Raw genomic sequence first — 13,771 nt, 5'->3', positions numbered from 1 at the left:
AAGAAGAAAGAACACCCATAGGCCATCCGCTGTCCCCCTGCAACCCCTACTGATTATAGGAGTGCCATTTGAAAGGGTAGCCATGGACCTGATTGGACCCCTGCCGAAATCCAGTCGGGGGAACCAGTAAGCGTTAGTTATAGTGGACTATGCCATGAGATTCCCAGAGGCCTTTCCCCTCTGAGCCCCAACAACGAAAGCCATAGCGGAGAAGTTCCTAGAATTGTTTTCACGAGTGGGATTTCCAAAGGAGGTCTTAACAGACCAAGGCACCCCCTTCATGTCCAGACTAATGCGGGAAGTCTGTCATCTCCTTAACCTTCACCAGATCTGAACGTCCGTGTATCACCCCCAGACAGACGGACTGGTGGAGAGGTATAATGGAACACTCAAAGCGACTCTTAAGAAAATGCTGACGGTGAATGGGACCGCCTTCTCCCCTTAGCCCTCTACGTGATCCGAGGACAAAAAACAAAGTAGCTTGGGGTGTTCCTCTTTTGAAATGTTATATGGACGCCAACCTAGAAGCCTGCTCGTGATGACCAAAGAAGTCTAGGAATCAGAACAACAAGGAGAAACCAAGACCCTGCTAGAGTATAGCCAGACTCTGAAAAACAACCTAGAGAAGATACGAGACCTCACCTACTCCAATCTCGAGACAAGCCAGAAAAAACAAAAACTGTGCTATGACAAAGGAAAGAAATGGAGACGTGTTGAAGTGAACGACTGGGCCCTCGTACTATTGCCCTCCACTACCAAGAACAGAATGGCAAGGGCCCTTCCGGGTTATTAACACCATCGGCAAGACAACCTATAAACTACAGTTGACGTCTAGAAAGACTCGCATTTTTCACATCAATGTGTTAAAAAAGTGGATTGTGCCCCCACCTAAGATCCACAGGCTTCAGCCACACGTCCACTTTACATGACCTTGTCATCAATGAAGAGTTGCAACACATAGACCGAGAGGGTTTACAGAAAATTCTCCGACCTTTTTCCTCCTTATTTTCAGATCTACCCGGGAAGACTACCCGCATAGAGCATCGCATAGAGACACCCACAGGAACGATTATCAAACAACGACCTTATCGCATCCCTGCCGTGAAAAGATCAGCCATCCAAAAGGAGGTACAAGAAATGTTACGGCTAGACTTAATCAGACCATCCAGGAGTGAGTGGTCTTCGCCAATAGTAATGGTTCCTAAGCCTGACGGCAGCACAAGATTTTGCATGGACTTCCGCGCCCTGAATTCCGTGTCCTTCTTCGATGCCTATCCGATGCCACGTATCGATGAATTAATCGAGAAATTGGGAGATGCTAAATATATTAGCACACTCGACCTGACCAAAGGGTATTGGCAGGTGCCCTTAAGGGAGGGGGACAGGAAAAAAAACGCATTTGCAACCCCGGATGGTCTGTATGAATTTAACGTTCTGCCCTTCGGGTTACACGGAGCGCCTTTGGATGTTCCAACCGTTAATGAACAAGATCCTAAAAGACCATCAAGCGTTCAGCTCCGCCTACCTGGACGATATTATAATCTTCAGTCTGTCCTGGGAAGACAATCTAAAACCTCTAAAAACGATTCTGGAACAACTACGTGAAGCCGGTCTAAATATCAACTCTAAAAAATCACGGATGGGATACCAAAAGGTTAAATACCTAGGAGATGTGTTAGGACACGGAATGATCGAGCCACAAATACAGAAGATAAGAGCCATTGCTAATACTCCCTTTCCCAGGAATAAGAAGGAGATGAGGGTGTTCCTTGGATTAATCGGTTACTACCGTAGGTTTATACCCTCCTTCTCGGAAATAGCAACCCCCCTCACAGACACACTCAAAAAGGATTATAAACCCATAGGCTTTCAAGAACCAAACCTGGAGATGTGGAGGGTGTTTAGTGCCCTCAAACGTATCATCACCACCAGCCCTGTACTGTCCTCACCTGATTTCACAGGACCATTCATCCTCCATACTGACGCTTCTGACTACGGGGTGGGGGCGGTGTTGTCCCAGATTTCAAAAGACTGAACCGAACACCCCGTCCTCTATATAAGCAGGAAGCTATTCCAATGGGAGGTGAAATATCCCACGATAGAAAAAGAGTGCCTTGCCATCAAGTGGGCTGTAGATTAGCTACGATATTATCTGGAGGGTCACCCATTCACCCTATATGCGGACCATGCTCCCCAAACTTGGATGAGCCACGGCATCTCCCACAATCCTAGGGTTCTACGGTGGTTTTTAACCCTCCAACCTTTCTCATTCCAAATACACCCTCGGAAGGGCACGGACAATGGTAGTGCCGACTAACTTTCGCGGTTTCCTCTCCCCGATCGGGAGATTCCAGGAGGGGTGATGTGTGACAGGGGGGGTCCAGGACGAGCCCTTATATCACGATGCGTCCCCTAGACGTGGCAACAACACCTTGTCTCCTTTATTCATGCAGCAGACGGAGAACTGGAGAAAAACAGCCGACATTCCTTTACCCGAACTGGGAAGCGACGGGGAACACTGCTTCTTTAATTGGGCGGAGTTTGAGCCAAGACACCCCCCAGCTATGACGCAGTCACGGAAGTAAATATGGGGATCGACACTACGCCAGTGTGTTCATCACCCGGAGGAAGTGAAGGCGTGAGGTGTGGAGACAGAGAAATCAAGGAACCGAGCGAAGGCGGAGGAGGAGAGGACGGCGTTAGGAGGGAGTTGAGAGGTGGAGACCCGAAAGCGGAGGCGAGTTATCAACCCGAGGAGCCAGGAGGCCAACAACAAGGCGCATCTCCCAGCCACGCTTCAAGGGAAACGTGGCTCACCCAGGTACGTTCCCGTATCGTAGGCTGGGCGGGTAAAAAGGGTTGTAAACCACCCTAAACCTCACTAGACCATTCCCTGCACTTCCCTATTCCCCGCACCATCGGCACAACGTTTCTCACCGCTTTTTGAGCTAAACTACAGTGTGGAACCTCACTCCTTTCCCCTTTCCACTGTATAAAAGAGAGCACCTGACTGAAGCAAGTCTACCTTTTCTTTTTATTTTGGTTAATACCGGCGGCCACGACGGAGACGAGGGAGACTACATCACCCAGAAACACCCAGGAAAGGAGAAGAGCCGGACTGGAGTACTGGAAGGAGAGGACATCTCCAACAAGACTAGACTCTGAACCCCCTTTACTCTACTATCGTAGCGTGATTCGCCGCCGGTGATTATTGAAACCAATAAAACCAGCCTTATCTTCACCTAGAGTCCCAATGAGTTCTTATATCCCGCTACACTGCCCAGTATTGGAAAGCTTTTTTCAGGACTTGAATCACTTTTTAAATCTAATATTAGCAATTCCTGTTATTCTTACTCCTGAGCTAGTAATTTTTGGGGTAGAGAGTCCTACAACATGGACAGCCCGTGTGAATGCAGAAGTAAATTTTCTTTTTATTGCTATGTCAACATTGAGACCCTGTATTACCTCCCTGTGGATTAGCACTGATGCCCCAACATTAATCAACTGGAGATCTAGACTGCTTGTTTTTTTACAATTTAGAGATATCTGTTTATAAAAAACGTGGCGTTAAGAAACTTATTTGGGGGCTAAAAACCTGGGTCCCGATTACTAACTGGTTAGAAAGCATTGCTTAGACTTAGACCACGATTTTTTTTTGTATGCTCTTTTGTTATGCCAGATACCAATGTCATGTCATGTTCTATGCCATTTTTCTCTTTATGTATTTTTTTCTCTTTTCTTTTTTTATTTTTCTGTGGATATGTATTATTGTTTCATTAAGAATTGGAATTTGTAAAGGAGGATGTACCTACTGTATAAATCCTTGCAAGGAAAATTTTTTTTTAAAAAAAAACGAATGCATGCAAATGTTTTCATTACAGTTCTTTAATCTATTATCTGTTGCATAGACATTTTTGTTAATTCGTTACATGTATTCAAAATAATTACTAATATGCAAACTAGGACTAAAGAAACATAACGAGGAACCTACACAGTATAGTTTTTGACATGTCTACTTGAGTTTCAGTACAACAGGACTGCCAGTTGTGCTGCAAAGTCTGTACGACACCTGTCCTTGACTGTGTATCGTTCTCTCTTCCTGCAATCCATTGATTACCTATGTTTCTCCTTTTCTTTTTAGGAGACAAGAAACTGGAGAGCGTTGTGCTCAGTAAAATGAACTTTGAGTCTGTTGTGAAAGATCTGCTTCTAGTCCGTCAGTACAGAGTTGAGGTTTACAAAAACAAAGCGAGCAGTAAATCGAGCAAGGAGAATGATTGGCACTTGGAGTATAAGGTATGGTGTTCTGGCCTCTGGTAATAATGCTGCTTCATCTCTCCAAAAGCAGGTTTAGGTTCACATCCATCTCTACAGTAGATGGGATGCAGACTAAATCCTAGTGAATTGTTTTTGTAATATTATTATATTTTACTGCACTCATGGAGTTAAGATAAAGATCCAATGTATGTATTTTCTTTACTTCCTATTTAACCTTGTGCTACATATGTATGAAGATATTGTGGTGCGAGAAAGATAATTTGATTCTAGCCCATGGTTGTACCAAATTTCCCTTTAATTGGTCAACGCAGTCCTTGTTTTTCCCTTCCTCTGTGTGCTAGAGTAAATTGCATCCAAAAACGTGCCTGGTCATTAAAACTCAATTATTTACATTTGCAGATATAATTGCATCTAATCACTACAGATGTACAGGGGTAAGGCTGCGGTTAGCAACCTAGTCAACTTTCCACTCAATTTCTTGACGCAAGTTCCTGCATTCCAAGTTGCAGTGCATGTAGTATATAACTGATTATGTTTTCCAATTGGCTTATTTTATAGGCTTCTCCTGGAAACTTGTCTCAGTTCGAGGAGATTCTCTTTGGCAACAGTGATATGTCATCTGCAGCTGGAGTAGTGGGTGTGAAGCTGTCTGCTGCCGATGGGCAGCGAGTCGTTGGGGTCGGTTACATTGATTCTACTTTGAGGAAGCTAGGGGTGTGCGAGTTCTCTGATAACGACCAGTTCTCGAACCTGGAAGCATTGCTGATTCAGATTGGCCCGAAGGAGTGCGTACTGCCTGGAGGGGAGACTGCTGGAGACATGGGGAAGTTGAGACAGGTGACTACATAATCATTCAATGTTTGTTTTTATTATGCTTTGTAATATGAAGTGCTTACATAGCTATGTATATAACTTATTAGCAGAATTTAGGAGATTTACTCAGGTGTCAATGGGTGATTGGGGACAGAGGTGAATCCTGGGGGTCATGAGGTATCTGGAGCAACAATGACCAACAAGGCCGCTATATAAAGCCACTTAACTGAAGATTGCTGGTTTTCAGCTGGAGGACTACATTTGCTGCCTGTCGGAATGGATTAGAGGGTGTCCCATGAAAGGAGTCTTTTGATAACGAGATTAAAAATACTGTTTGTGTGTTGCTCTGGGAGCACTTCAGTTTGTAATTGATCTGTAAGAGTAGTTGTGAGGTTTTTTTTGCCCCACAATGGGATCGGAAGAATATGCAAGTCATGTCTTATAAGTGCAGGCTTGGATGAAACGATTTGACGGTGGTACCCTCAAGTTCAGAAACTGCTGTGTTCTTGTAACCCCTAAAACATGTAATTTAACAATAAAGGAAATGCAGTTCAACACAGTTATAAGTAAAATGATTAAAAACCAGACATGAATGTATATAAAAGCAAAACACTACTCACTGCAGTACTTGTAAGGAGCTGGAAACGGCATTCAGTGTTGAGTAACATAGCTAGTTTTAAAAGTAAAGCTAACATTAACAATCTGTAGGTTTTATGCAAACCAGTTTAAGTTGAATACTACAGCATTTCCCCCCCCCAAGATGTAACCAGTTCAACATGGTGTGACGTTTGCTCCATTCGGTGCATGAACATCCAGTTTTGATGGCTTCAGAGTAGCTGAAATACTCCAGGGGCATTTCTGTAAGCAGTCTTGGGTGGTAAGAACTCAAGACGGAGTCTCACAGTAACTATTCACTTGATGGAATATGTTGGTTACTCCTCTCACAGCTTCTTAATAATCTTAACTTTCAAAACAGCAAATCAAATGTGGCTAGCTACATCAAACTGTGTTAAGAAATCACCCCACCTCAGTGGTGGTGTCCTGTCTGTTGGGAGAAGTTGAAACGGTGGTCATGGAGAGGATAAGATTTTTAAGTTCGCTAATAATTCTGTTAGTAGTGGAAAAAAGATTCTCCTTGAGCCATCCCACATTTAAATTCCTTTCTTTCCTCCATATACGTATCCGGCATGCCCGAAGCATTTAACGGAAATTCAGAAGCTGCTGGAACTAGTTCCTAGAGGGCTAGTTTCAAAAGCAGAGTTTCAATGGGGCTTTTACTTGTTCTTTGCAGTAAGTAGGCTGGGAGTCAGCCAGCTATATTGGTTATTCATCTCTGTAGTCTGTTCTATCCGAGCTAATTACATAAACGGTCACCCAAGCAGTTTAACAGGGCTTTAATGTTGGGACTTGCTCTATAAAACAGATGCCAATGACAGGCACTGTGACTGTGTTTCTCGCCTTCTTGTGTGTTGGAGGGCTGCGTCTCTAACTGAATTTAAGCTAATAGCAGAGCTCTCTTCTTAGGTTTACAGGAGCTCTTCTATAGATGATTTTGCTACTTTTGGCCACTTTTCTTGTTTTTATTTTAGACTGTTAATAATTCGCTATTATGTTTTTAGTCCGTAACAGTTTACTTTTGATTTTGGACATCCACAGATTGTTCAGAGGGGCGGCATTTTGATCACAGACAGAAAGAAAGGAGAGTTCACAACCAAAGATAATGTCCAAGATCTAAATCGTTTACTGAAGCCAAAAAAGGGAGAGCAAGTAACCAGTTCTGCGTTGCCAGAAATGGAAAAGCAGGTGGGTAAAGAACGATAAACCAACATTATCAAGTCGCATGTAGATAGAATTTGAACTAGTTGTTTTGAGTTGTACTGTGTGTGCTGAAAGAGTGAGTATTAAATCCAGAGGATCAACACACTGTAGAGTGGACTTATCTTTGGTAAGCAGGGTTGTGTAGGATGATCCTTGTTCCTATCACCAGCTCCAATATGATTTCGTTCGCCAATAAAAAACATTCAGTCTTCCAGGTGTCTTCATACAATTTGTATCCATAGATGATTGCAGCAAAGAGGAAAAACCTATTTAGTTTGTTCATTTCCACGTTCGTTGTAGCAAAACCTAGGTTAGACTGTTTTTTAGATTTCTCCTCATTGCCCCCCTGTCTTTCACAAACCAACAAAAACCAATCTATGGGTCGCAACGTCATTTTTTTATTCTGATGGAAGCCCATGCTACATCCATTTGATGTGGATTAGAACAGCAAGGATGTTACAATTTTCATTGTAAAAGATATTTTGTATAAAATATGTATTCCCATATAATACAACTCAGCAGACATATATCTAATGAGCAAATCATGAAATAAAACCATACCAATGGAACGATATAAGAAACTGAGGTGAAGTAGGCTGGAGGGGCAAGTTAGTAAGAGTCTGTGATCTAAAACAGTGAACAATTAAATGATTTAGTAACTAGACCAACTTTCTTTAGACAAGAAAAATAACTGCTGTCAGACTTATTGTGTTCCTTATTTTTTCTGGGCCAAAGTGTTATTTAAAGGGCAGGGTACCTCTTCATATTATATCTGGTGAGAATTATCATTTTTACTAGATTTGAAGCCTAGTCCTCGTTTCCTTTTTGGCTAGATGTCCCCTCCATATGGCCCCACCACTTTTACATACTGAATACCTGATGTAAGTCATATAAGCAGAAGAGTTTCAACTTATTCCGTGCTCTTCCATTCTGCTTTCCTCCTCAAAGCACAAATCAATATTCTGGACTGTACACTGCACCATAAAATAAATCCCCTTCCTTCTGATTTCCAGTAGCCACCGAACCTTGTTTTTAGCAACTGATGATTTTAAGCCTGCTTACCACATTAACACAACTTTTCCCGCAACATTCCATTTCCCAGCCACCCACTGAATGTCCCCGCCTTTTTCTACACAGTAGGAAAGACTGATGCTTCATCCTGTTCCTGTGTGCTTAAACCTCTTGATTATTTTTTTCTCCACCTATTTATTGCTTATTTGCAGCTTTAAATAGATATAGATTTTTAAAGGTTGGTTTATGATGCAGATTTACTTATTGCCTTTTACCAGAAATATCCCAGTTGGGACAGAATTGAACCGTATGGTCCACCGGTGCCATGTTTTATTTCCAGAGCATAGCTCCACCCACTGCTGAAGGCCCATATCTCTTTTCCCTGTAGGGAAGGAGGACCTCTTTCACTTAAGCAGGAGTTTTTGTTTTTCATAAATTATGTTGAGCTTTTGTTGCTTGTATGTTAATAATAGGATGCTGTCCTCTTGCAGAAGGTTTCCTCTTGTGAGAGTGTGTATCTAAATAATTGTATAGGAATAACATAGTTACTGCTTATGCCTGTCTCTAAAGGCTCGCACTTGTGGAGCATTGGTCTTTGCTTATTCTTGCAATGAGATTTGAATGATGTAAGTAAAGCTAGAGAAAAGCATATACATGTAATACATAATTACATCTACAATAGTTTCATGGTTGCAAGGATGCATGATTGGCACCCTGGTCCTTGAAGGCCTTCTTTATACAATTGTCTGATACTTGCACTCTCGCCAACGTCTCAACGTTGTAGAACACCTGATAGGCCTGCACTTGTCATTGTGTACTCGTGTATCTATCCAAAGTTGGCCATAGTCTTTCTGCCTACCAGTTTCAGTGTGTTCCCTGAAAGGAATAGTCCCTGACTCTCATACCCAGGTTGCCCAATGGAGTAGGCTTTGAAGAATTGGAGAGTGATTTAACTCTCATTTTAGAACGTTTCACTTTCTTTCAAACTTGTTACGTTGTTACTACACTGATGGTTAATTATGTTGTAATGGAAGAGACTGGTTTTTGGTACGTAAATGTGATTTTTGCACTGTACTGCACATGCCCAAAGAATGACTCGTTGCCAGTAGGTAATGTGTTAGGTTGATGTGAAGGTAATCCTGTAGCAGAGGGTATACACTATCTCTTCTTCTCTCTGTAATTTGATCCATTCTGATATTCTTTTTTGATTTCAAAGTATTTTATTAATTTTTAATAAACAAGTACATTAGCATTTCCGTTACGAGGTTCCAGCCAAATGTGGTTGGTGTTGCAGTAATTACAGGTACTTGGGTATACGTGTTTAGCTGACCCACCTCCACGTTGATTTGCTGGGAAATTAGGGACAGGATGATAGAAAGAGAGAGTATAGAAAAGAAAGGGTGTAGATAGGACACAAGAAGTGTTCTATAGCAATGTGACTAATCTGGGTTGTAGCCGTGTGTGAAAACCGACACCCCCTGGGGAACCCAAGTGGCCTCACAGGGGTTCGTAGGAGTCCAGATACGTGTCTGAATATCTCTTGTCTGCAATAGTATTCCAGGCTGCTTTTACCCCAAAGAATACCCCCACACACATTTGTATATACCGGTCTAAAGGTATTTTTTCTTTTTTAACATTGCATTTAAAGATAGCCAATTGACGTTAACATTAGTCTGTACACCCTTTTATGATCTAGAGCTGCACCCTACCTGTAAAAGGACGTGGGCGGATGATCAACTAACTTTACCCACAAACAGGAAAACTGCACTTTGCCTGAAAAAAATACTTTGTTCAGTGTATTTTGTAGGGCACGTTCACACCACCTTACTGGCAGTTCATCCAGGTCTGCTTTCTGAACACTGACTTCTTCTAATTTTCACTGAAAATGGTTGTTTTTTCACTTGCTTTCTACTGTTTTTCGATTCCATTTTTAGCTTCAAGTTTTACTTGTCTCAGTCATTTTGAGATGGATTGTTTTGCGGTGTTGTGCTTTGCCTCTACAGCCACCCTGCCTTTGCTATTCAAGAATTGCCTCCCATGGCAAAAGAGAGACGTACAAATACCCCGTAACCTCTGTATCCTCTGACCCACTTCCCCACTTCCTTCAGTGTAGTAATGCCCCTCTGGCCAAACAATGACCAAGAAGAGATGAAGGTTGGCAGGGAGCTCCTTTCAGGGTAGAGAGAACCTTCCAGATCTTAATTTAAATTGAGCTGTAGTTAGTTCAAACATCGAAGTCCGTTTTAGGAGAGACTCCTGGACTATTTCCAAACTTCAGATTAAGAAAAGGCTTGACGGAAGGCATATTGGCTTTAGACCAGATTATTAATGTTTCAAATGATGAAGCAGATTTAAAAGCCAACAGGTATTAATTACCACGACAAATCCTTGAGACTATCATCATGAATGCACCTTTTATGGCTGCAGTTTGATACGAGCAGAGTAATCTAGACTTGAAGTTCTCTGGCAGCATAATGCTTGGGAGATGAAGAAATGCATGGAATAACCATGTCTGCTCAGATGTTAAAGCTGGTGTCTTCAGCCTTTTCTTTAATAAGAGCTATAGTCCTAAGCTACTATTATTTTTTGGGGAATAGAGACCACGTCCTGCAAGATTACAAATAGTGGCCACCCGTTGCAAGATTACCGGCGCTGACCCCCTCAGTGTATAAGGCAGGCTTGCCAGCGGTAATGTAGAAAGTCTTATGTTCAATTTGGAATGCCTCTACATTGGTAATACATGACAGCCATTGCTGCAATGCGATGGCACTGAAGTAATAATATCAGTAATATTGCACAGTTTATAGCTCGAATATTGGCTTTAATTGTATTTTGAAAATCCATGTTTCTCTTAATGTAAGCTTGAGAGTTCTGAAAATACATAATTTTCACTGCAAGTTTTCACTTCATTTTTGGGATGCATATATTAATTCAACTAAACTAACACTTCTAATTAAATGGGCTGGGCTATACACAGGACAACTACTTCAAAGTAACTGGATAGCTACCAGTAGCTTATAGCTACTCATTGGAGAAGCCCGAGTTACAGTTCCTCTGATGCCATGGCTGCAGGAGATTACAGGACCTACTTTTTAAGCAATTAATAATTATGCACATTACTAGCACCATTCCCTTCCTCGTGTTCATCAAATACCCCAAAAAGTGCCAAACCGTGTTTGCTGAGGAGCTCTAATCTAGCCAAAATCCTACCATTTCTTTCAAATAGCTCCTACATCCTGGGGAGTAGAACATATGTCCAGCTACTTTTCAAGGGCATATGTGCAAAGGATGTCATCAGCCATATCTCTTGTCTATAAATTGCTAGTTTTAAAACTCTTTTTAAGCCGTGATTTGCTGTTTGAACACAAACGTGTGTGATCATTTTGTGATCCCCATTTAACTTACGCAAGAAATTGACATCCTGTCTGACAATAAACACTAAATGCTGAGGGAGCACCCTTCCTGTTTCAGGGATGCTAAACAAGCACCACCGTCAACTTAAATTACCCTCTATCAACTTAGTGCCTGTGTTCTGAGCAGTCATTCTGATTGCTCTGAAATAGTTTGGAGGTGGGCGGTATGGCCAGCTGCCCAACAGATGGTCACATTTGTTAGCACTTGCCTATTCATATACCAAGCAGATGAGAGGGGAGAGACCTGGGACATGAGACTCCGTGCTGTGCGAGTGAGAATATTTGCAACTCTGCTGAGGCACAGAGCTAGCAAATGTCTTGCTCATTAAGCAAAGTCTTTCCACTGCTGGAGTAAATTAAATGAGCGTGGCGAATGCCAAAAGAAATCTGAGCTTTAGTAGAGCTGCTATCTGGAATCTGGCAGACAACATAGGCAAGACTCAGAATTGTATATGAGGAAAAGTAGGAACAAATGAGAAAGCCTCTTGGATGCTGTCAATTTATTTACTTTGTAAATTGGACATACTAATCAGGAGTGTCTCTGCGGGGAGTGCTGCCAGAGTGTTTCAGAACTGATTCAAATTGGTCTCAAAATGAGGGTGCCTCACAATCTTAGTGTGTTGGTGACCCCAAAGGTAAGGGGCAAGAGAAATTAACTGGGGCAGTTTTTTCAACCAATGGGGCTCTAATTCCAGGACAAAATCCAGGGAAGAGTCACTAGGAACCTTTTAATGGAGGCCAAGTTTTGAGTAGAACCGGAAAGCCGATTTCAAAGTTGGAATGAAAGTTAAATAAATTAAATGATAGGTACATTACGTTAAAGGTTATGACAAATGCTATTGAGAATAATCTAGAGCATGGGTACTCACAAACTTTCTCTCGGGGGCCAAATTTACAGTGTGGTTTGTGTCCGAGGGCCACACGGATGGGGGCGGGGTCAATGGGGAGGGGGCGGGGCTAGAGCCAGAAAAACTGTAACCATGAGGTTGAACACAGGTCCCTGCAGCGGACGCCTTCGTCCACTGAGCCACCAGACTCGACACACACACACACCTCTCTCTCTCTCTCTCTCGCCCACCCTCTGTCACCCTCACTCTGACTGTCTCTCTCTCTCTCTCTCTCTCTCTCTGTCTCCCTCCCTCCCTCTGTCTTGTCTCCCTCTGTCTGTCTCCCTCTGTCTGTCTCCCTCCCTCCGTCTGTCTCCCTTCTTCCCTCTATCCCCCTCCCTCTGTCTCCTTCTCTCTGCCACCCTCCTCTCTCTCTGTCTCCCTCCCTCTCTCTGTCTCCCTCCCTCTCTCTGTCTCCCTCCCTCTCTCTGTCTCCCTCCGTTTCCCCCCTCTCCCTCCCTCTGTTTCCCTCCCTCCTTCTCCCCCTCCCTCCATCTGCCCTTCCCTCAGTCTATCTCCCCCTCCCTCCCTGTCTCCCTCCCTCCGTCTCCTTCCCTCCCTCAGTCTCCTTCCCTCCCTCCGTCTCCTTCCCTCCCTCCGTCTCCTTCCCTCCCTCTGTCTCCCTCCCTCTCTCTGTCTCCCTCCGTTTCCCCCCTCTCCCTCCCTCTGTTTCCCTCCCTCCTTCTCCCCCTCCCTCCCTCTGCCCTTCACTCAGTCTATCTCCCCCTCCCTCCCTGTCTCCCTCCCTCTGTCTCCTTCCCTCCCTCCGTCTCCTTCCCTCCCTCTGTCTCCCTCCCTCACTCTGTCTCCCTCCGTTTCCCCCCTCTCCCTCCCTCTGTTTCCCTCCCTCTGTCTCCCCCTCCCTCCCTCTGCCCATCCCTCAGTCTATCTCCCCCTCCCTCCCTGTCTCCCTCCCTCTGTCTCCCTCCCTGTCTCCCTCTCCCTGTCTCCTTTTGTCTCCTTCCCTCTGTCTGTCTCCGTCTGCCTCCCTCCCTCTGTAACCCTCCCTCTGTCACCCTCCCTCTGTCACCCTCCTCCCTCTGTCTCCCTCCTCACCCTCTCTCTCCCTCTCCCTCCCTCTCACTGTCTCCTCTGTCTCCCTCTGTCTGCCACCCTCTGTATCCCTCCCTCTGTTTCCCTCCCTCTGTCTCCCCCTCCCTCCCTATGTCTCCCCCTCCCTCCCTCTGTCTCCCCCTTCCTCCATCTGTCTCCCTCCCTCTCGTCTCCCACCCTCTGTCTGCCTCCCTCTCTCTGTCTCTCTCTCCCTCTGTCTGCCTCTCTCTCCCCTCTGTTTCCCCTTCCCTCTGTCTCCCTCCCTCTGTCTCCTTCCCTCCCTCCGTCTCCTTCCCTCCCTCCATCTCCTTTCCTCCCTCTGTTTCCCTCCCTCCCTCTGTCTCCCTCCCTCTGTTTCCCTCCCTCCCTCTGTCTCCCTCCCTCTGTCTCACTCTCCCTCTGTCTCAATCTCCCTGTATCTCACTCTCCCTCTGTCTCCTTCCCTTCCTCAGTCTCCTTCCCTCCCTCCGTCTCCTTCCCTCCCTCCGTCTCCTTCCC

The 13,771-nt window shown here is 44.3% G+C and overlaps 1 protein-coding gene across 1 annotated transcript in view; it reads left to right on the top strand.

The window, feature by feature from the left end:
- Positions 1 to 13,771, top strand: part of MSH2 (mutS homolog 2) — a 755,480-nt gene that overhangs the window by 77,788 nt on the left and 663,921 nt on the right. Inside the window, exons 2-4 of the mRNA XM_086927770.1 lie at positions 4,142 to 4,296; positions 4,837 to 5,115; positions 6,748 to 6,894. Of these exons, the coding sequence (XP_086783896.1) occupies positions 4,142 to 4,296; positions 4,837 to 5,115; positions 6,748 to 6,894 (581 nt within the window). The remainder of the gene's footprint in view (positions 1 to 4,141; positions 4,297 to 4,836; positions 5,116 to 6,747; positions 6,895 to 13,771) is intronic.

This window comes from Lissotriton vulgaris, chromosome 6, assembly GCF_964263255.1.
Source record: "Lissotriton vulgaris chromosome 6, aLisVul1.2, whole genome shotgun sequence".
Taxonomy (NCBI): domain Eukaryota; kingdom Metazoa; phylum Chordata; class Amphibia; order Caudata; family Salamandridae; genus Lissotriton; species Lissotriton vulgaris.
Note: the sequence above shows the minus strand (reverse complement) of the source record. Positions and strands in the feature narration are given on the sequence as shown.